The sequence below is a fragment of the Mixophyes fleayi genome, chromosome 10 (assembly GCF_038048845.1).
Source record: "Mixophyes fleayi isolate aMixFle1 chromosome 10, aMixFle1.hap1, whole genome shotgun sequence".
Taxonomy (NCBI): domain Eukaryota; kingdom Metazoa; phylum Chordata; class Amphibia; order Anura; family Limnodynastidae; genus Mixophyes; species Mixophyes fleayi.
In genome coordinates, this window is record NC_134411.1 from 18388820 (window position 1) to 18413797 (window position 24978).

The 24978-nt window shown below is 35.9% G+C and overlaps 1 protein-coding gene across 2 annotated transcripts in view; it reads left to right on the forward strand.

Annotated features, from left to right (window-relative positions):
- The window catches only part of LUZP2 (leucine zipper protein 2), a 462788-nt gene that overhangs the window by 413119 nt on the left and 24691 nt on the right, over window positions 1–24978 (forward strand). For both annotated transcript variants that reach the window (XM_075188001.1, XM_075188002.1), the window contains exon 10: window positions 11663–11758. In XM_075188001.1, the coding sequence (XP_075044102.1) occupies window positions 11663–11758 (96 nt within the window). The remainder of the gene's footprint in view (window positions 1–11662; window positions 11759–24978) is intronic.

Genomic DNA, 24978 nt, shown 5'->3' on the forward strand with positions numbered 1-24978 from the left:
CTCCCATATTCTACTGACACAATAGGTAACATTTTTGGCCCTTTTGCTAAATGTGACCTTTTCACATCACTAAGAAGTCAAAGGTAACAGATAATTAGAATAACAGCACAGAACTGTAATACAAAATAAACAATTTTCAATGGGCATCTGCCAAATCTGATGTAATGGGTGTGATGGGTCGATCTACATGGGTGTGATGTACTCTGTCAAAAATTGTTTTATAGAAAGCATTCAAGCCTTATATATATATAGTATTCTGCAATGGAAAACAATAACATCTACCCAATATTATTAAAATACAGAGTTGGGGGTCAATGTATCAAGCTGAGAGTTTTCCAGCGGGTTTGAAAAACCAATCAAATTCTAGATATCATATATTTAGTGCATTCTATAAAACAATAGCTAGAATCTGATTGGTTGCTATAGGCAACATCTCCATTTTTCAAACCCGCAGGAAAACTCTCAGCTTGATTCATTTACCCCCAAGTCTCTTATCCCAAAATTGATTTATTTTTTATCTAAGTCAATCTTGCACCTCTAAATTTTTATGAGTAAGGTTTTGGCACCAATGCATTCCTGGCCTCTGCCCCAATCACCCCTATCGTAATATACTGTTGTTTTGAGTTTTCCGGAGCAATGGAAATTGGGATGAGCACACTCATTGAGAAAATATATTCTATTTTCAAATTTCATATTTCGTTCCAGTGGTAGTCCAGGAAATGGACATAGAATATTAAATATGGGTTGAGACAATTACTTTAGGATTTTGATAAAGGTGTCAAGCGTAGATACTTGATCAAATAAATACATGTATTACGCCAGTCTGTCATTTCCGCTGTTGTGCATTTGTTAATCTCTTGGAGTCTATCTATTCCCTGTTTACTACTGAGATTTCTCCAAGCTTGGCTTTACAAGTTTTAAATCTGTCAGTGGGAATTTAACATCTCAGACTTTTCACTGCAGCCTCAAACTCCTATTTAATTTTCAGAATTACCTAATCTTCTTTTATTTGTTGGAAAAGAGATAAAATATACAGAGAATAGATTTAGTGAGAGGGAATTCATTTAAGCTGTCAGTTTTATAAAACAAAATGGTCTCTGGTATTGCGTCTCCGGTAATACAATAAATCAACAAGCATATCCCTGCACATTGAGTTTAGGTACGTATCTAATCAACTTTACAGCCAGAGTGAAAAAGAATCTCCTCTCTCTAAATATAATCTTCTCCGTGGTCCTTAGCACAGGACAATTTAGTTGTTTTGTGTGTGTGATTTTTTTTTTGTATATCTCCCTGATAGGTATCCTTTGGTAGGATAAGGTTTGTTATAAGCTCAGTATGGTAAAAGCTGCCAGAACTGACAAAGAAAAGGAATTTAATGAAAACCAAGTTACTTTTGCACCATAGAGACTATACAGTTAGGACTGATGCAGAGTTAGCAGCAAAATGGGGGTTATTTACATTTAGTATATAGTATATGCACCGACACATGTCACATTCATTTGCATTACACTTGCGCCCATGGTTTTATCCACTTGTTTTATTTGCAACAAATGCTTGAGCCATTAGGCATCAATGAAACTTAGAAAACATTTATTAAAATAACAGAAAAAGCTTCCCTTCAGGTGTCAAAAAAATCATAAACGAAAACATAATTGGTTACATAAAAGTATAACGTTCACCAGAGCAATGAGTAAAACTCTAATCAGTTACAGAGTTGCAATCGTAAGCCGTCAATTACAAGGGGTTTACTAGTGACAAAGACTTCATCCGCTATTTACACCCGTCCCTGAACACCCGCAAATAATACCACTTTCTCAGGTGTATATCCGTCTTTTTCCCGGTCTGCCTCCGTTCGCAATTGCATAAACAGACTATACTGTACTTGGTCTCTATTAGCACACCCCATCTCATCTCTCCAGGCTCAAGATGGCGTACGTAACATAGTCATGTCATAAATATTGATGGCTACATATGCATCTGCCCACTTTCTAGGAAGCGCGGAGCGATTTTGCGCAAGATACACTATGCAAACTGGTGTATGTCTCACTCTGCATCAGCCCCTAGAAGTTTAGTAAGAAGAAACAATAGTACATATCCTGTAGTATTAATAATCCTGTGGACTCACAGTTATTTGAAAAAAATATATATATTTTGCTAGTGTAATATTTTTTTTTAATCTTTTAATACAGAAATTGGAAGCTATATGGAACATAAAGAAAATAGTGAACATAAAGCATCAGCTTCCACGATGATAGATTAAATGTCAGCACCCAGTTGAAGTCTAAAAATAACTTCAGCCTGTGATAAAACCTTGCTTATGATAGGGTCAATAAGAGTTTTATATGTGATAAATGATGGGATGGTTTACAAGTGATAAATGACAGTATATACAGTAGTAACACTTGTAATGAGAAATAATCATATGAAAAAACATTGTTATTGATTACCCACCAATTATATATGGAATAATACACTCCCTATTGTAAATAGTTACATAAGAGTTCATTGTCCATATAAACGTATGAGGCTGTAAGCTGACTGCATTTATTTAGGTCACAAAGTTACGAGGTTCTCATGGATTACATTATACAGGGAGCGGGTCAACCCATTGCTGCTTTAAAATCGGCAATCTGACTCTGGCCATTGCAACCGACGTCATCTCTTTCTGGAGACATTTTAGAAAGTCGCATTTTACATCTGCCGGCAATTAAGTGTTGGGGGGAATGTTGGATGTCAGTTATATGGTAAGTCTCTATTTACTCCTTGTCGGCCTTATGCTAATCGCAATTTTACATTGTTCTAAGTTTTGACGGCATTATTGGAACCTAGATAATGACTACCACCGATTAAGCCATATGTATGCCATATTGTATAACACAGCCCCATCTGTTGCATATAACACAGATCCTTGGTTACTCAATACTCATGCCATCTACCTTCCTACACTGGTTTCCAAGAATAATGTCATGCAGGGCCATCTTTTCCATTGGGCACGATGGGCAGCTGCCCGGGGGCCCCACGGGCAAGGGGGTCCCATAGGCACGTCTCTTAATGAGAATAAATAATCCTGCAAAAGAAAAAAACCTGCAAAAAAAACCTACAATGGTCACTGAGCAAGTACATCTATCTATCTCTATATATCTATACCTGTATCTGTATACATCTATATATCTATATCTAGGGGCCCCAGTGTACTGCTTTGCCCAGGGGCCCATAATGTTGTTAAGATGGCCCTGATGTCATGTGCCAGTAACGAGGTGACATATGCTGGTTGAGAAGGATTGTAACGCCAGCAACTGATCACAGAGCAGTTTGCATGCAATCAGCTACTATTCGTGTACCAAGTGTAAAATATGTCACACTTGCACTTGTAGAGGTGAGTCAAGGGTATTCGTTTCTAAGGTCAGTACAGTTAGGGCATGCAGGTGCCCCTTTAGAGATGATTCTGATTTTGACTTGGACACATATTTTAGATGCGCCTTGTACGAGACTTGTCTTTGCACAACCTGTAGACCTGTAGTTAATGATGATGATGATAATAACCTATTTTCTTGCATTGGACTCCTCTATATGCTAGATTTAAAAGTAAATGTATCTTAATGTACATGTAATTCAAAATACAGCCACAGAAACGTGTAAATACGAATTGCATCTACACAAATAGAAATTATTTGCTCAACTCTAAATCAGGCCCAAAATTTGAAATCATCATTGAACTTGTGTTTGACCATTTGTAACAGTTGCGCCCCATAATATAGTGTTTTTTTGTAGATACCTATAGAATTTGGCTTTGTGACTCACTTGCACATGTATTCACTATATCTGACACATGCATGGAACATTAGTTTTGTCCATTCATCTCTCAAAATTGTTTGGTATAAAATTCAGAATGAAGTGTGCAGTGGGACACAGGTTCACCATGTTTAGACATGACTTAGTTCCTTTGTAGCTAAAGAACACCATCTCAGAGCCATTGCAATCATGTTGCAAATGCATGCATACTGTAGATGTACACAAAGTGGGAAATAACAGGGACACTAGTGCAAAAATGCAATCACAACAATCTATCATTGCATATAACCCCCAGTGTATGTAATACCTTTTTTTTAATGATCAGGCAAAAATATCCAATTGAGCTTCTCCTTGATGCTTTTAGTGTTCCAATATAATATAGAGCTATGGCTTTAATTGGCAAAGCATTGTTCCTCTTGAGTGGACGAGAAGTAGAGGTGCATACAATATATTGGCATTATATTTTATAGATCATCCTATGTATCTGACCACGGGTTATTTTTAAAAGCTAACAACCAGACAAGAAGTAATGGAGCAAGGGAAATAGATTATAGAAAAGTGGATAGAAAAGTAAATTGTGCTACAGATGTTTTAAGGCGACGGAGGAAAATAACAACAGCTTTGTAAAGAACGTGAGAACACACATTTATACAGTAGAAAATGGGAAATAAGCAGAGTACTTGGGAACTGAAAGGGAATTTGTAATAATGTCAAAACGATTTTAGTTTCTTTTGTTGGGCAAAAGTAAAGATAAAAAGCAACTACAGTATTTTTATTTCCTTTTATTTATTTGAAAAATACTTTAAGTGCATATACATATAATAGGGTTTTGTGACAATTCCATAACTAAAGTGTCAATAAACAGTAAAACAAACTTGTGTTATAACACTGTATTTGCAAAAATAAATAAAGACAGAAGACTGTCTGCATTTGTACACAAGAACCCCCCCCCACACACACACCCCCTCCATCATACAGAACAGTGTGAGTTCCATCATTATTATGTGTGATATAAATGGGTTGCCAATTCAGCATTGGGAGGAGTGGTCCAATCCGACTTAAGTGCTTTGATATAATGCACAGTATTAAAGGAGCACAAATATCATGTAATCATGTAATCAGCTTTACATTGTCCATATCCAAGTATTCACATCTGCACATTACTTTTTCTTTTAATCTAATCAAGCCTAATACGTTATATGCCTTTTAGGTAGGTGTTAGGTACTCTTTTGTGTTACAATATGTGCTGCCTATTCCTGGGCTATGTAATTTTGAGTTAAAAACAGAAAAGATTAAATAAATAAATGAGGGGGTCCAATACTGGCAGGACTAAGGGGTATATTTACTAAACTGCGGGTTTGGAAAAGTAGAGATGTTGCCTATAGTAACCAATCAGATTCTAGCTGTCATTTTGTAGAATGCACTAAATAAATAAAAGCTAGAATCTGATTGGTTGCTATAGGGAACATCTAATCTTTTCCAAACCCGCAGTTTAGTAAATCTAGCCCTAAGTCTTGTCCTTCTGCTTTCCACAATGTGCATTTCCAATCAGAACTGCAAAAAGTAAGTGCAGATTGATTTAACAGGGTTAGTTCACGGGCATGAGGCACGAAGATCATCATCAGCTATTAATATAGCACCTCTAACTCTGCAGTGCTCTACAGAGAACTCACATCAGTCCCTGCCACATTGGAGCTTAAGATCTAAATTCACTAACACACACACAGACAGAGAGAGCCTAAGGTCAATTTAATAGCAGCCAATTAATCTACTAGTATGTTTTTGGAGTGTGGGAGGAAACCCACAGAAACACAAGGAGAACAAATAGAGATAAAGCCTTGGTTGGAAATTGAACTCATGACCCGGGCAACATGGTGGCTTAGTGATTAGCACTTCTGCCTCACAGCACTCGATTCCCAACCATGGCCTTATCTGTGTGGAGTTTGTATGTTTTTTTTTGAGTTTGTATGTTCTATCCGTGTTTGCATGGGTTTCATCCGGGTGCTCCGGTTTCCTCCCACACTCCAAAAACATACTAGTAGGTTAATTGGCTGCTCTTAAATTGCCCTTAGTCTCTCTCGGTCTGTGTGCATATGTGTGTGTTAGGGGATTCAGATTGTAAGCTCCAATAGGCAAGGACTGATGTGAATGAGTTCTCTGTACAGCGCTGCGGAATTAGTTGTGCTATATAAATAAAAAGATGATGAGATAGATGATGATGACCCCAGGGCTGTGAGGCAGAAGTGCTAACCACTAAGCCAAGAGTGAAGTTTAAGCTCTGCTCTCCTGTATGTTTTAAAATGAAGAGCTGATTGTTGCTTCTGTGATTGTCTTCATTCAAGATATATGATTTCACCAGCGGGACCCTCTTTTCTCATCTTCTCCTATTGCATCACCTTCTGTTCCTCTAGGTCGGCTTCCCTAGCCCTGTTTTCTTGAGCCCAGGCAAACTTCACGTTGGACATTACCATCACTGTTAACATCTGTCCCATAAATAACTTGATCTGCATTACCAATTTATTTGTGTGTAATGTTATATCTGGTCTTTGTAAAATTAAATTAAATTTAATAATGTATTTTGTAATGTATTATGAATCATTGTTGTGTATTGCATGCTACTGTAAATTGAATGTACGATGTTGCAGCACTTTTGTGGTGCCTTATAAATAAAAGATAATAATAAGAATGATGCTTTAAACCAATTAATGTGTGCAATGTTTTTAGTTAATTCATTAACACATTTTTATGGTTCGTTATACAATTGCAAAGCCTACATTTGTGTGTTTATAATGCATGATGCAATCATCCTTTTCTAATCAGCAGCACACATTATAGATTAGATTTAATTAGTATTTTTAAACCACATGCTTAGTTAAATTACAGTACCAATAATCTATTTTGCACATATGTTCATTTTGTCCAATGAGTATAGTAAATTGTAAATTGATTTATAAAAAATATCCTGTCCCTGTAGCAGTTATCACTTATTACTCTGTTCTGCCTCCTCGGCAGTGGTTTACCCAAAATTAAGTTGCTCCCCAACAGCTATTGCCATTAATATACTGGATAGTGCCTATACTTATACTGGTTACATAATTAGAGGGACGTAGACTTTGATGCAAATTATTGGTCTGGACATATTTTTGTGCCAGTTTGCAGCTAATAATCCTTAATGTGTGGCTTAATTGCCAACAGTCTCTAATTTCCAGTCCCAGGTTTTAAAAGATTTTCTTTATTGACCAGCTGCACAATAAGATTCCTCTTTATTTGATGATAATGCGATCTATTTTTATTTTGTATGTCAATGATATTTGGTAAATTGGTTACAATTTACAGTACACCTCATTGACACAGTGGATAACATTGCTAGTTCACAACTCTAGGGCCATGTGTTAAATTGTGGCCAAGGCACTACCTCTGTTCTCCCAGTGTTTGAATGGGTATCCTTTGGGTACTCTGGTTTACTGCCACAGTCCAAAAATGTGCTGGTAGGTTAGGCTTCTGATTAAATCAGCCCTAGTGTGTGTGTGTGTGTGTGTGTGTGCGTGTGTGTGTGCGTGCGTGCGTGCGTGTGTGTGTGTTAGATAATTTAGACTGTAAGCTCCACTGAGGTAGGGAGTGATGTTTATGATTAAACATTTTTTCTAAAAGACTGCATATATGCTGGCAATATATAAAAGATACCATGAAAACTATTTTAAAATGTTGACAGATATTGCATGTGTCTACTCGAGGTCTGGAAACACTGTCTGGTATACATTAAGATGATTTATACACCAAATATCTTGGCCTTGCAGCTCAAGAGGTGCAATTTAAACATTTCATAATTCTTACCCAATCGCCTCCAGCATTTCTCCGCAACAACTATCAATACCCAGCAGAGAGACAATTGTCAGCTTTGTAAGCCTTTTGCACACCTATCAAGTGGTGTTTGCAAAAAGTGTCTCATCTCATCCAAGGTTCCTATCCAGGGGTATTTCTGAAATGTTCATAATCCTAAAATGTATTTAAAATGATGAACAATTAGCAGATATTAATTTGGGTTTCCTAGTTTACAGCATGTAAGTGCTTCAGTATTCTTTTTAAACATTTTAAAACCAGGGGGTATGTTTACTAAACTGAGGGCTTGTAAAAGTGGAGATGTTGCCTATAGCAATCAATCAGATTCTAGCTGTCATTTTGTAGAATGTACTAAATTAATGATAACTAGAATCTGATTGGTTGCTATAGGCAACATCTCCACTTTTTTAAGCCCGCAATTTAGTAACTATACCCCCATTGCTTTTTTTCCTCTTTCTGACCAGGCCAACTTTCTAATGAGTTTTTCATGTTTGTGCTAAATCAATTTAAATGAGAATTCTTTTTTTATTTCTTCAGACTTTTATTGGTAGCATACTTCTAAAAATTAGGAGCAATTGGCAAATAACTGCCAATAATTAGATCTAATCATTTACTTTTGGCTTTATAGGATAATACTGGTTTTATAATTGAGCTATGAGAATGTAAATACATATATTTATAAAGAAACCCTTTACCCATGTATTATAACCAAGGGTTCTTAGGATTCTTTGATTCTTTTCATTATAAAATTTATAATATACTGTTAGCATATTAGAAACTATGCATTACATAGGATAAACACAGGAAAAATACACTGTTCAACAATTTTTCCAATAGTTATTTTCATGCAAGTAGTGCCACCAGAAACATGTACTCCCAGATGTATTCAGCTAGTTCTCCCGACAAATATTTATACCTTATTCAAAAGTCAGTATAATGAAATGTTTCAAGAAAAAAAGTATTCATTTTAGTTTTAAAAGCATTATTTGTTGCAATGAGTTTTTTGTGCAAAGAGTGGAAAGGGCTGAAGATGGACATAAATTAGAGGATAGCAGATCATCTGTGGGTACAAAAACCTTTATTCAATTTTTTTATTTGATTTTCATACGGTTTATTTTACATTCCTATGGTGGGAGACCATATGGGTGCATGGAGACTTGCTACTTACCAATGTTAGATGTCATATATTACTAAGGGGCTGTATTATGGTGATGCATAATAGAGGTAATGATGTCACAATGACATCATGGAGTTTCTACAGAGACATCATGCAGAAGCAGTAATTTTACAATAGGGATATAACATTGATATTTAACATTGCATTGTGGATATTGGGTGCTAGCCTCTGGTCCCAGTTATATGCTAAGACGAATTTGCGTTGGTTCCCAGACACAGCACTAGGGCCAAAGGCTGGTAGAGGAAGCAAGTCGTGCCTCTGGCAGTCATGGGATTGTTGGCACGTGTAGTTCTACAAGCTTCATCATACCCTAGCAGTTTTAGATTACCAAGGCTTGCTGGAACATTAGCAACACTGAAAAAAATAAAATATTTACTTTATTAAATTGCTCTAAAAACCACCAGGCATGAGTGTTGGCCGTACTGCTTACAGTGAGGGGCTGTTTCTTCCAAGTGGAAGTGGCCCACGTATTTTTCTGGGCTAGGTCTGGTTGCTGAACAAGCTAGGGTTGGTTGACATTATGACATACTTGCCCACTCTCCCGAAAATGTCCGGGAGACCCCCAGATTCCGGGCTGATCTCTCGGACACGATTCATGGTTAATTGCATTATTTGACCCCATTGCATCATTACATCGCAGGTCGGGGGAAAAATTATTCAATTGACTGCACTCCAACTCCTTCTGAGCACACGCTTCACCTCCCTTTCGGGTTCTCATGGAGGAGAGGAATAAAATGTTGGCAAGTATACATTATGACAGGAGGGACCCCATGCGACCACCCTAAAAATGCTGCCAGCAGCCCACACTATGAGTGCTGGTATAATGTTTTCGGGGGAGGGGGGGGAATGAGGGGTATGCATTTCTTATTATTATTTATGTGTTTCAAACTTTTTTTACACTGAAAAAATCCAATCATTTTCATCAAATTGACGATGATGAATGCCATCTGAAGTGTGCCCCCGCATGATGATGTGCTGCTCTTAATAAGGGTCCACCTACGTGTTTATTTATTTTGAATTGCAATTATGAGAAGAAAGCACATTATTATTCAACATAATTTACAGGTGCAATTTTGACGTAATTGGGGCCAAATCTATTCCCCAATAGATTTGAAATGGATCAGTAGGTTAAGTGTTCCTGATGAGGTTAAAATGTATATTTATTTTGTTCTAAATAACTGGCAAGCAAAGAGTTTCTGTCTTTAACTTTGAAATTGTTAAAGGTACCATTATTTAAAATGAGTTTGACCTAAGCCAACTCCCTGTTTACATGCAAAAAATCAATATTCACATTTTCCCACCTGACAGCTTGAGAATGTTTGCTTATAAGTGGAGCAATTTGCCGTGTGCAGCACAAAGAAATATATTTAAAGTATAAAAGTGGTTATTTTATCATGGGTAAAGGTCTTTACAAATGCTCTATAGATCAATATGAATGTAATCTGCAGTATTTCACTTTGTGAAAAGGCACTTACATTTCTCTCAGTAGTAAGACAGTATGGTGCATACAACTAAACAACCTAAGAAGGAAATCTTTTCAGGCCTTTGTATCTTTATTAGCTATTTTTGGTGTTCAAAGTTTTATAGTTTGAAAGCATTTTTGTGTCATATTCATATGTTTTGTATCCAGCTACAATAGCAATAAACTGTAAGTCTTTGATGTCACAATAACCCTTTTCTAAATAATATTGTTTTTTTCTAGAAAAATGTATATCTGGATATTATATGATATGGGTTTTTTCTTTTACATTAAGCAATATAATTCTACATAATATACATTGAACAATAGGGTTACGGCCATGCTGGGCACAGGTTATGACAACAGGGGGAATGGAGGTGCCTACCAAGAGATGGAACTTTTTTCAGATCCTTGGTATGAGCTGACTAATGTTCCTGAAGCTGATAAATCTCAAATTCTTCTCTTGTATTGACTACCAGCTTCTTATCAAAGGTCAGTGCAGGAAATGGCACTCTATCAGACAATAATAATTTTTATTTAACAGGTATTTATATAATTATTATATTTTATGCCCCTCTTTACAGAGAACCATTTACATAAGTCCATGCCCCAGTAGAGATTGCAATCTATCTTCCCTACCACTCGGACAGACACACACGCACATACACATACATATACACACACATACACACACACACACACAAACACACACACACACATACACACACACACAGTGCTACCATTGGTGCAGCAGGTGTGGTGCTCCAGGGCCCATGGAGCTAATGGGACCCACTGCGCGGGGAACACGCGAGCTGTGGGCCCCAGTTCTCTCCTTGCCGCTTCCCTGTACCAGGCCCACAGCTTGTTAGTTCCTCCTCTGCACGCGCACACACACACACATACACATGCACACATATACACACACACACACAGTGCTATCATTGGTGCAACAGGTGTGGTGCACCGGGGCCCATGGAGCTAATGGGACCCACTGCATGGGGAACAAGCAAGCTGTTGACCCCAGTTCCCTCCTCGCGCTTCCCTAGACCTGGGCCCACAGCTTGCTAGTTCCACCTCTGCACGCGCACACACACACACACACACACACAGTCTAGATTTTCTTTCCTAAATTAATTTAGGTATTGAATAAATGTATCTTCAGTTAATGCACAAGACCCCCCTCTAGAATACATTGGTATTTCTTGAAGCTTAATTACAATGGACGTGTCCCCTATTGTGGAGGCAGTCCAATATATTTATGGGCTTTCCCATGAACATTGTCTCAACTCACAAAATGGCTGCCTCCTCTGTTTCATGAGATAACTGTATTTTAATGCTTAAATTTCAGTGGAGCTTATTTTTGTTTAAACATATTGATTTTTCTTCTTTTTTAGAGTCAAATGTCTGCATCTTCAAACACAAGCTCCAATTCCAGTGAACAGACAATAAAAGAATTTCAACATGACAAGAACTGTGACTCCCCACGCAATGTAAGCATATGCCGTTTTGCCACAAATGCTCAGCCATAAATATGGTTTTGCTGCTTCCTCTTTAGACTGTACAAACTGATGATTTCTCTGTTAGACAAAATGTATATTCAATAACAGTCCACTTTAGTCAAAAGATAGCTCCTTAGTAGCAATACTTTGCAAGGGACAAGATACCTCAGCACTTTGTTCATATACCATAGCTGCCAACAGTCCTGGTTTCTGCGGGTCACAATAGGTGTGACCTGCCAGTGAAGGGCGGGGCATGTGCTTTTCTGGGTTGTGGCCATATTTGTCCTGATTTTCCAGTTTCCGCTGTTGGAAGGGTAATATTTGCCCTTGTTCCCAAAGTTATGGATACCAGCTAAACTGAGATGGGTTGGTACAGGCCTTACATATCCCTTCATATGATTTGCTCGTACAGCTGCGGGTTTTTTAAATCCCTGGCATGTGGTAAATTAAATTGTTAATAGAATATTTGGTGTTTCTTGCTCATGGTAGCACCTTACTGCAGATATGTTGAGCCTACTAATATTTAAAGTTTGTTATTCGAGACGTGACCATGCTCCTTCCACAAAGGGGGCATTGTCACATCACTTTGGTGGTCTGTCTCAAAGGTGCATATTTGCCACTTTTAAAATGCTTGACACACCCAGATTTCATCCCCTACCTTGAAAACACCCCTGCATGGCACCTATGTAGAGTCCCTAAACTCAGGACAAGAGTCCTGACTGTCCAGAGGGCAGGACACTCCTCTAGAACTGGAATAGTTTGGAGGTATGTTTGAGGTCAGAAATAATAATTGGTTGAAAAAATATGCCAGGACATTTATGATAACTGGTGCACAGGAAGAATAAAGAGTTATAATAACAGCAATTGACACACAAGATCTGAAAATGATATCTTTTTTGTCACTGTATTTCTGTAACAATACCGACATTAAAAATTCCATAATATTGTATTAAGCACACAAAAGTACGACATATTTGGATGTATATATACAACCATCTTGTAATTTAGTGAAAATAATTTTTAAAGGGAATATTATGAATTAAACTATTAAAATAATGTTCCTGTATTGTATATGATGTACTGTGTACATCATAATATGTAAATAAAGTTCTTATGTTGTAACCAACTTGAATTTGTACAGTATATAGTATTTCTAAATTGTATCTTATGTATTTGTTGCCCTTATGAACCTATCCTACAGTGTAAGCCTTGGGGCAGAACTTTCCATTATAGCTTTTTATTTTTAATTTATGCAATCTGTAGATTAACTCTAAATTGTGTGTTATATGATTTTGTTTCTTAACTACCTACCATGTGGTCCTATTTAAATAAATATGTACATAATACAGAAACTGCACAAACTCATTGGGATTATATTATGGTAGATATTCTATATGGTCTACAGCCAAGGGTAAACCAATAATTAGCATTGTTATTTTAAATAAAACAGCGTGAAAATTAATTTTAATCAGTGGGACTTTATAGATTAATAGTGAGACTTCACCCTGAGAGTACAGTTCTGAAGGCCTTTCTTTTAACAGACTTTAATATAAAAAAAACATTCAGATGAGTTATCAGTAAATACATACAGTCATGACCAAAAATATTGGCACCTTTACAGTTTTTTTTTGATAATGCACTCTTACTTCCGTAAAATTTGCTGAAATTAAAACATATTTTGTTATCCACATATGTATATCTCTGGTTTGTTGTGGAATAAAATACAAAAATCAAAATAATTTACTATGTCGTAGCAAATTCCGCACAGAAATCTTTAAGCGGGCCAAACAGAATTGTTGACACCTTTTATAATTGTCTAGAAATAATTAGATTTTAAGCTGGTGATTCTCCGTCACTTTGGAACTGAACTCGCCTGTGGTGACTAGCAGGTGCCTGTAATATAAAAATCACTCATTAAACAAGCTTGAATAGATAAAATGACTCATTCTCCTGTTTTGTGTCACTGTATGTACTGGAATGAGTGTGGAGAAAATAAAGAAAGCCAGAGAATTGTCTGAGGAGGTCATACGGAAGCTAAAAGTCCATCTCCAGAGACCTTGATGTTCATGTTTCAAGGGTATGTAATGCTGTTAGGGCCCAGATTATCAGAAAGCCGGGTCTCTGTGAAATGTCATGGATCTTCCGAACAGGACAATGTCCCCCAAAAACACTTCAAAAAGCATCTAGGAATGGTTCAAGTCAAGATTGTTGTTGGATTGTTCTGAAGAGGCCAGCAATGAGTCCAGATATAAATTCTATTGAACACTTGTGGAGAGATCTGAAAACAGCAGTTGGGAGAAGTGACTCATCAAATCACTGAGAACTGGAGCAGATTGCATGAGAAGAATGAACCAAACTTTCAGTAGAGACATGCTGGAAACCCGTCCATGGCTATAAAAAGTGGTGGACAGCAGTTAGTTTGACCAAAGGCAGTGCTCCCAAATATTCAATCTAGGGTGTCAGTAATTCTGTCAGTGCCATTTCTTTTCATGTCTTTTAATTTCCTGATTTTAAAAGAATATACAATATCAAATTTAGAATAAAATGACAGAGGTTCTGCATATTAACAGAAATATAATTGTGGAAACAAAATACTGCTGTTAATTTCAAAGCAAAATTGAAAAAAATCAGAACATTGAGTGCAATGCAGTTGGCTACAAACAAACACAGTTAAACTAATTTCTTATTTGACTATTATTATTAGCATTTGTGACTTATTTTGGGATGCCATTGCTGGGGACTGTTGCCTCTAAAACCTTATCAAGATCCTTATCGGATACATCTAGCAATATTAAAGATAAGTTATACTTAAGTTTGATACAAAATCTGGTTGTCCTAATCTGTTTGTTCTGCTCTGTTGGGCAATCTAATATTTTACTGTGAATAATGATGGTCCTTTAAGGGAAGTTGCAGTTGTGCTGCTAATTTCTTCAATGCTTTACTCTTTTAAGTGATTTTATAATATAATTGTTTATGTTTTGTTTTGTTGAAGGGATTGTTTTAATCATAATAAATTACTTTTTTATCTATTAAAATCAGTTCCCTGAGTTTTACAATTCTGTCAGGGTTTTAAAAGGATTTTTCTAAAACAGTATATCTCTTACTCAACACTTTTCAACAATGTTATTCTTTGTTGATTATAATTGAGGGGTTTAGAGGAAATTGTGAGTTAATTGAAAAATGTGCAAGGGTGCCAATATGTTGAGCCACAGCTGTAATAAATCGAAGAGACACTGGACCTGAGTCATTAAGGAAAGTAAGGCAAAAAAAGGAGTAAACCAAGTTACAGTGCAAGGGGTGCAAATTAGTTTATTATTTTGCACATAAGTAAAATACTGGCTGTTTTATCACGGAGCACACAAATACTTGATAGCTTAATTTTTTAATTGAAATTTAAAGTTGATCTACCCCAACTATAAATCTGTCCCCACATTTTAAATGTATCTCCCCCTTCAATGCAACATGGTTTTACCCAGGTGCAAAGTTACTCCTTTTTTATGCTTTGCTCTCCTTAATGACTCAGGCCCACTATTGTGATTTTGCGTGCTTTACTTTTTATTTATTTTTTTAACAATATTTTTTATTAGAAGCATTTTGTACATACAAAAATCATGGTATCAATCTTACGATTTACAATGGTCTTAAGGAATGAAAAATATCAATATAAGCACAGATAATTATTAGCATAGTTATATCAAACTACTATGGAAGATTGAAAGTTAATGACACAATTGAGTTAAACATGCATGGAAAAGTAAGTCCTGTGCTTTACATTTTAAATATAGACCAGGGTAACAAAAACACAAAATGTTTAGTTTTCTCTCTGTTGATCTGGAATTACTTTGCATGTAGCTCCAGTGTGTCACTGCAAGAACCTTGCACAGCATTCAGTCTCATTAACTCAGACTTTCTAAGCTACTCTATAGACTGCACTATTATCTAATTGGTGATATACAACTACCTATTGTATCACAGCACAGGTAAGAGTGACATTGAGAGTGAGGGGATAAAAATGATAACAAATGTAACTCTACCATATAATTATTACGATATCCGTAATAAAATACCAATGGTCTATGCACATTCTTAATTATAGAAAAATAGATAAAATCAGCTATGTTTTAACTTATACAGATTTTTTTTTTATGACAGCGGCTCTTTAGGATATGCAGTACAGAGTATAAAGGGTGATACATTTCATCTATTTAAATATAAATTTTAAATAAATATAGAGATATGAATGAAAAATTATATGAACAGAATTATGATATCGGCTTAAAAAAAAGGTTAGTTGAACAACCTGGATTTAGAGGGAAGTAGAATGTAAAGATAGTTGACCATGGGGTAAATTTATCAAGCTGTGGGTTTCAAAAAGTGGAGATGTTGCCTATAGCAACCAATCAGATTGTAGTTTTCATTTATTTAGTACATTCTACTAAATGACAGCTAGAATCTGACTGGTTGCTATAGGCAACATCTCCACTTTTTCAATCCTGTCTCTTGATAAATTTACCCATATGAAATAATATCCCAGATCTGATGGCTAATAATAAAGTGAAAGGATGAGATATTCATTGATGTGATATCTGTCTATGATGTTCCATTTTGAGAAGTTTTAAGTTTAATTCAATTGTTTAATCTCGGCTATAGGAAACTCATGGGAACTTCGCATAACATAGATCATTCTAGCTTTGCATTTCAGAAAAAGAATTGCATTCCTCATTACATTCTTCATATTATATATACTTCAACATATAAGTACAGTAGCAAAGAGACATTAATTCTGCCTTAGAATAGCCTACAAGCCACAGTGCCTGGGATGACAGTTGAAAGTTGTCTGCACTGCCATCTGCTGGCCAGAAGTAGTGCTCTATGTCCAGTTAGCACATATGGAACATTTATTGCTTGACATGCTGTAACAGAGAATAACTATATAACTCCCACTACTGTATATTAGACCAGCACATGAAATGCATTACCTGGTCATGTGAGCATATTGGTACATCCAATGTAATTTCATTGCTTCAGGGCTTATTGCAATGTATTGCTGAACCATACCAAGTGAACAACTACAAAATAGTCTGCAACCTAATCATTTCTTAAATACCTAAATTCACTATTGGCACAGTATGCCTTGGTTATATTATATGTGAGAAAGTCACCATAGAGATGTAGGTTGAATTGTGGCAAAAACCTTCACCAGAACTGGTCAGTGGCTCATGCCAAGTTTGTTGTGAAATGTTACTGATCAACCCACTGAATAGACATGAATGTAATTTTAAATTTTATTTTTAATACTGCACATACAGATTCTGAGATTCTGGCTGTCCATCTTCCTTGTTGTGACTAAATGCCTCTAGCGGTATATATATATATATATATATATATATATATATATATATATATATAATGAACATTAAAACTGATTTGTGTAGCATTTTATTTTGTAAATGTGTGCATAATATCTGTATGTAATTTAAATAACTTTTTTATGTACCCTAAGTACTCTACTGTTTTTTCTATTAATGTAAATATGGATTTTGTCTGGTCTTTGTGGTCTGCGACCAACAATGTCATGTAAAGAAAAATGATGTGATAACCTGATTTACTACTTTGTATGCTCTATAGAAGGTAATAAAATTTTGCCTGTCTGATCAACTTGCTTGCGTGAAATGTGAGTTTATTGCATTGGTGAGATTGATTAACCCTTTGTCATATATTTTGGTGAGCATACACTACGAGCGCCATTCAAAACATTGTGGAATGCTGTGTTCTGTTGCTTGTGGCAAGAAGGTTGGAAATAAATGTGTTAATGCGCACAACTCAGACTCCATTAAAGTCTGCTGTCCTTGGGCCTGATTCATTAAGGATCTTAACTTAAGAAACTTCTTATTTAAGTCTCCTGGGCAAAACCATGTTACAATGCAAGGGGTGCAAATTAGTATTCTGTTTTGCACATAAGTTAAATACTGACTGTTTTTTCATGTATCACACAAATACTTGATAGCTTATTTGTACACTGAAATTTAAAGTTGATATTTGTGTGCTACATGAAAAAACAGTCAGTATTTAAGTTATGTGCAAAACAGAATACTAATTTGCACCCCTTGCAGTGTAACATGGTTTTGTCCAGGAGACTGAGATAAGAAGTTTCTTAAGTTAAGATCCTTAATGAATCAGGCCCCTTGTCTGTATTGTGTAGAAATACCTTTATTGATATACCAACTTTTAGCATATCCCTTTCTAGGCAACACAAAATCAGTTGAATCTTAATTTTATTTTAGCACAATTTTACTATATGTTCTGCCTACAATCTATTATTTAATCTTTGGGACCTCCATTACTTGCAAGGTTTTAAATGCTAAAAAAAACCCTTATACAAATCTGGAATTTTATTGGGCATATGTATAGGCCACTGTGCTTGCTGAAATCATTCCTCACCATTGCATTAAAGTGGAACTAAACTCAAAAGATGAATGAGACATTTATTTATGCTTCTGAAAGTGCTATTACATTAGCTTAAATCAGATTTGCAATATCAGACTCGCCTGACTGCAAGCTGTAAAATCTATAACAATGGAAATGCTTTGTGTATTTTTGTAAACATGTGACAGTAAGCAGACAAATGAAGTACTGCAGTACTAGTAGGCCAATCTATGTATTGATTAAAGTCAGTGACTAATGACTTTCACTGAAAGATGGCAACACACCGCAGCATTAAGAGGGCAATTTCAGAATATCGTTTTGATTAACAAGTGCTGTTGTGATATTCAAAGTAAAGGAAGATGATACTGTGTACTCTTCTGTATAATATATCAAGATATTTTTATAGGTTTAGTTCCACTTTAAATCTTCTGTACATGTTCAGTACCGGTTTACAAAACACTAATGACCTTTTAACATTATAGTATAAGATGGAGGGCAGACCGTGATTTTGCACTGATCGAAAAAGGGCTAAGGAGCTATGACTGATACAAGCCCTGAGGCCTGTACTCTGGGTTTGAAAAAAATATAGACACTCGCACAACACTGTACTTCAAACCAGAGCAAGGGCTTTATAATGATACAAACCAACGGTATGTTTTACACTCAAAATAATTTTTAGATGACATTGTTTCTTTTTCATAAAATAAAGTATATTATGTCTGCATTTACCCAGCATTATAAACTATGTAGATTCCTGGTTCTGGTCACATGTGCTTCCTTTCTTTACCTTAACAACTCTGACATTTTGGAGCTTATATGATACTTACATTTTATGCTTACATATTCTTTGTAATATAGCGTTACAACTTAAATGGGATAACATGGTAAAATGGTTGAGAATAAATAACTGCATTTAAAATGAACATTTCAGTCTGTACTTTATGATAAATTTGGGTGAACGTCCTTCAATTGCATCAGTATAAAAATTAAACACTATGGGCCTGATTCATTAAGGATCTTAACTTAAGAAAGTTCTTATTTCATAAAAGTTAACATATTGAGCTCACATGTGGGAGTGGCTTTTATGTCTGTGAGGGGGGAATGCTTAGTAAAGTTATAGAATGCTGACTGCCTCTTGGGTGTGCTTGTGACTCAGCTCTTCTGTAGGGTTGTCATTTTATTTAAAATACCTACTGGTCAATTCTGTGAGCTGCAATGCTGATCGGAGGATCGTGCACTCTGTTTAAAGCTAGTGGACAGTGGAGGTGTTGCCCTTAGCATCCAATCAGATTCTAGCTATCATTTTCTAGAATATACTAAATAAATGATAGCTAGAATCTAATTGGTTGCTAAGGGCAACGCCTCCCTTTTTTCTACTTGAAATATTTGATAAATATACCACACTTTGTTGCAGTAAATGTTAAAAAAAAGTGTTTTCTGACTATAAATTGAACAGATTTTATTTACTGCATAAGAGTGTATGTGTGTCAGAGAAATGCTACGGGATTGTTTTCTCTGGGCAAAACAAAAATGAAACAAGACACTGAAAACCTATGATTGGATACAACACGTATTACAGAACAGTCAGAAATAATTTGTTGCTTTTGAACTTCACAATAAAGAGAAATTTGAACTTCTGCTGTGTTAGTTATTAAGTGACAGTTGTTATTTTGGATTTCTACAATGACATTTCTGAACTCTGAAATGTTTTTCAAGGAAGCATTCTCAAAATGAAAAGACAGGTCAGAAATACTCAACTTTGGAAAATCTCCAACTTTGATACATCAATATGCTCATCTCTAATTAGAAACTAAATGCATATATGATTAATGCTTCTTCATACTTTTTCTTTCCTTCCTCAGGATGCTACAGAAAGTATCACAAATAATTTGCAAATCATTGATTATTAATTGGGTAACATAATCTACATAGAGAAAAATGTGCCCTAATTCTTGAGTAAAAATCTGGCATAGTAACATAGTTGATGAGGTTGAAAAAAGACACCAGTCCATCAAGTTCCACCTATTTTGGATCTCCTGCGATCCTGCACTTATATTTGAAATTAATATAGAGTAAGCAACCGCCAATCTGTTTCAATTGTGAAAATCCCCCCAGACCCAATATTGCATTCCTATTTTTACCCTATATCCACTACTATCCTTCATTTTAATTAACGGTCGTATCCCTGGATACACCTTTCCGCTAAAAATTTGTCTAACCCTTTCTTAAACATATCTATTGAATCTGCCATCACAACCTTCCCTGGCAATGAATTCCATATCTTGACTGCCCTTAAAACTACAGCAGTCACATGAAAGATCCCAAATATAGCAATTGTTCTACCTTTTTCCATCACAATTTGGTATATTAGGGCATTGTTTTGCTGGAGTCAAAGAGGCTTCTCCAGTCACGCCAAGAAAGCAATATGGCAAATTCTGCTCCATTTTAATAAGTTTTCCACCTAAAAACACATCTTTCCTTTCTAGTCTACCTTTCTAGTGTGGTCTTTTTTGCTTCTGAATCCTGGCTTTAAGCTTTTATACATACAGCCGTTGATGGAATTCTCACCTTCCCTGCAACCCTTGACACCTATAAATGATTATAATGTGCTATACTAGCACAATATATAATTGTACAGTTCAAATTATAATACACTGTTACTAAATATATTGTAATCAACTTTAGAGGTGGGGGGGTTGGCAATGAACAGCTGGATCCTGGGAACCAATTCAAAGGCTATAAACATAGTAGTTTACAGTCAGGACACTGGCACTGCAGACACTGAAGTCTCCATTGGGTCAGGGTTGAGTGGAATGAATAAACATGCTCTGATTGTTCAGCACTGCATAATACGTTGGCGTTGGCACACATACATTAGCGATAATAATAAATTGTGGCTGTAACGTAAATATGGGCACTCTCTAATATTAGTATAAAGTTATCTAGAAAGGGGATCTGATAAAGTAAAACAAGTGAGGCGGATAAATCATTTAATTGATGCAGAGACGCAGAAAGGAAAGAATGTTTCTGCAGAATAACTTAATAATATTTAGTGCTTATCTATTAAAAAATGGAAATTAGACAGTACTGATACATGATTGTATTTCACTTATTTAATGTGTGCTGTAGTTGTGAATGGATACATTATAACTAAGGGGATTTTTATCATTCTCTTCCTGAATGGTGTACGTGCCCCTCTAGCTATGGAGGGGATTTATCAGCATACACAATCATACATTACACTTCCAAGATCAATTCCATTACATAAAAGCTTGTCATAGCCCAGATAATGTGACACGATTATCCTAAATCTCTAGAAAGGGCAAACATGGCAAATAGTTTTATCTGCTATGTTGGTGTCTGATAACCATTGTGTTTTCAGGAAATACAGCTGAGATAGGACCGTCAAACAGAATTCGTTAGCTATAGCAAAAGAAGATACAAATAATATAAAAAACAAACAAACAGATTTAAACCACGTTGACTTCAGATACTTCTTTTAGTAGTTATTATGTTCGAGGCAAGTCTAGATTATTTGACCTTTCTTTAAATCCATGAGGAAAACATCATAAACTTAAGTTAAATCTGACATTGGAGTGCACAATTCTTCAATTCTCTCTCTCTCTGGTATGGCTTATAAAGTACTGTAAGATGCCAGAGATTTATATGAAGATTGTAAGTTTATTCTAAGTGATCAATGTCCACACTCACCTTACACTTTTTCATTTTATTTCTAGTAGACCATAGTAATAAGATTAATCCCATGTTCACCTCAATACATAAGTTAAATAGAAAATCACAACTGATAACAGTTTTCTTTTGGTTATTTATTAGCTGTGAAAACACGAGCAAGGAAAACATTTAGGGGCTTATGTTAAGGTGGACAAAAATTGTGTTTTTGGTGCTTTTTTTTAATTCTGGGCAAACACACAAAGCACTAAATCCAAAAAGAGTGGTGTGTGCGTATTATACGCTAGAAATTCAATTTGCATTCTGTTTAACATGAGCCCCTTATTGGTTAGAGAAACTTGTAATGTTCTTCATCAAGCAGCATAGACTGACACAAATTTGACATATTAAGGTAGAGACCCACATGAGGGTAATTATAAGGAAGAGAAATTACACTTATCTGGCCCCAAAAAAATACTAATTAACATGTTATATTTATTGTTTGCAGTAGCTGCACAGGTTCTTCTAAATTCGTCTTTAAGATGCCTGGGTCATTATCATCAACAACATGTATTTATTATGAAGTGCTCTGGGGTGCACAGGGCTAAAAGAACCAACTTCTGGGCAGGTATCACATATTCATGAGAATTAATAATAATATAAATATTAATTAATAACATCCTATGCTCTGGTAGGAGCATGATCACTATGCACCTGAGGAGCTTTTTGGACATCAGCAAACTAATGAAACTCTAAGGGCCTGAGTCATTAAGGAAAGTAAGGCAAAAAAAAGGAGTAAATGTTCTCCAGGACAAACCATGTTACAATGCAAGGGGTGCAAATTAGTTTATTACTTTGCACATAAGTTAAACATTGGATGTTTTTTCATCTAGCACACAAATATTTGATAGCTTTATTTGTACAATGAAATTTAAAGTTGATCAAGGACTTGCCGTATCCCAACTACTAATTTGTCCTCACATTTTAAATTTACCTCCCCTTTCAATGCAACATGGTTTTGCCCAGTTTTTACGCTTTGCTTTCCTTAATGACTCAGGCCCTAAGGGTCTAATGCTGAGCTGAGCGTATGCCCATTTGCGTAATGTATAATCTGCACATTTGTACAAAAATCCCCCCACACAGTTGCATGAATGTGCACTTGGCATCTGCTTGTGACTGTAGAGGTGGGACTGGGGAGGATCAGAGAGGTTTAACATGAGCCGTGTACAGTAGAGCGTGTTCACGTAAATGCGTACAGATGCAGACATGCTCTGAGATACATGCTAAAGCATGTGCAGGAGACTGAATGCTGGATCAAACACATGCTAACTGCTTCTGATTGCAAATTCACCCTTCAAGCTGATAGCTTCTTTCTTAATTGATCAAGCATATATTATAGGATTTAATGGGCATATTTTAAAAATACTTTGTTTGCTACTTTAATTAGCATGCAAGAAGGAATACCATAGCTACTGCATTATATCCAGTCTAATAGCAAATGTGCTTTTCACTATCAAAACAAATGTTTATAAGCTTTTCTTTTGCTTATATCCTGGTTGTGGGTATGCATCTGTGGGCATATGCTACAGGAGCAGATATATGGGTGTAAATATGCTATTTTTATTGGCAGATGTTTCATCAAAAATGACAGTCAACATGCATCTCTCAGCCTTAGCCTTCGTTCACAACATGTTTGTGATTGGCTCTAAGCTCTCTGTGATGAAATTGCACAGTCCACAGTACCGCCCTCACCTACAAACAGGTGTTACAAACAGTCCATTTGTGTATTGCTTACGGTAAAAATAAAATACTAGCAGGAGTACTAAATAGAGGCAGGTGTACTTTTTTTACACTTATTTTTCTAAAATGATTTGAGTATTATTAACTACATTATAATTAGATTGCAATCAAGCTATACCATTATGTATTTTTATTATATTATATTTACCTGCATGCAAGTATAGTTTAAAGTGCTATTTGAGTGGTGGAAACTCATTACATGCAGCATTAAATGAATGCAGGCAAAATATGATCAGTAATAAAATATACTACACTATAGAATGGGTTGCTAAACCTTGTACAACTCATTTTTTGATGCCTTTATATATTACACCCTAGTTTTATATAAAGCCATAACTTATACTAACAAAATTGCAGAACAAAAAAATTAATGTACTTCAGAACAGCTTAAAAATGTGGATCAGATTTGTAAGCTATAAAAAAGTGTGTGGGGGGGTCACAAACTAGGAAGAAAAATGCTAGATAGAGCTCTCCAAAATGCCAGTATTATGCCAATGTGTCAAAGACAAGTGGCAAAGAGAAGCCTGGAAAAGATAAATCAATCAGTTATATGTGGAGTTGCAGCACAGAAGATCCTGGGGCCTGATTCATTAAGGATCTTAACTTAAGAAACTTCTTATTTCAGTCTCCTAGACAAAACCATGTTACAATGCAAGGGGCGCAAATTAGTTTTCTGTTTTGCACATAAGTTAAATATTGACTGTTTCTTCATGTAGCACACAAATTTCAACTTTAAATTTCAGTGTACAAATAAGCTATCAAGTATTTGTGTGCTACATGAAAAAACAGTCAGTATTTAACATGTGCAAAATAGAAAACTAATTTGCACCCCTTGCATTGTAACATGGTTTTGTCCAGGAGACTGAAATAAAAAGTTTCTTAAGATAAGATCCTTAGTGAATCAGGCCCCTGGTTATGAATGCATGCATTTCTTAATTTCTGCAAAAATGATATGTACATGCATAAAAATCTATGTCTTGTCAACTGGATAGAAAGTGTAGGTACTCATTGGGGAGATGTGCAACAATTTCCCTTCAGTACCACACTATTCTCTCCCCTGACGATCAATCCTTAGAACCATTTGAAACTGCTTGGGACGCAGTCTGGATCAGGAGGAATGGTCGCTCATCAAAACAACGTATAACTAAAACATCTATAAATGTAGCTATAAAAGAAAATAACTTCACAATTTATACAAGGTTGCATTTGGTAACTCTAAATTACACAGGATATACCCAGGGGCGGATTAACCCGAGGTCTAACTGGGCTACAGTCCAGGGGCCTCGGACATCCATGGGGCCCTTGACAGAGCTCAG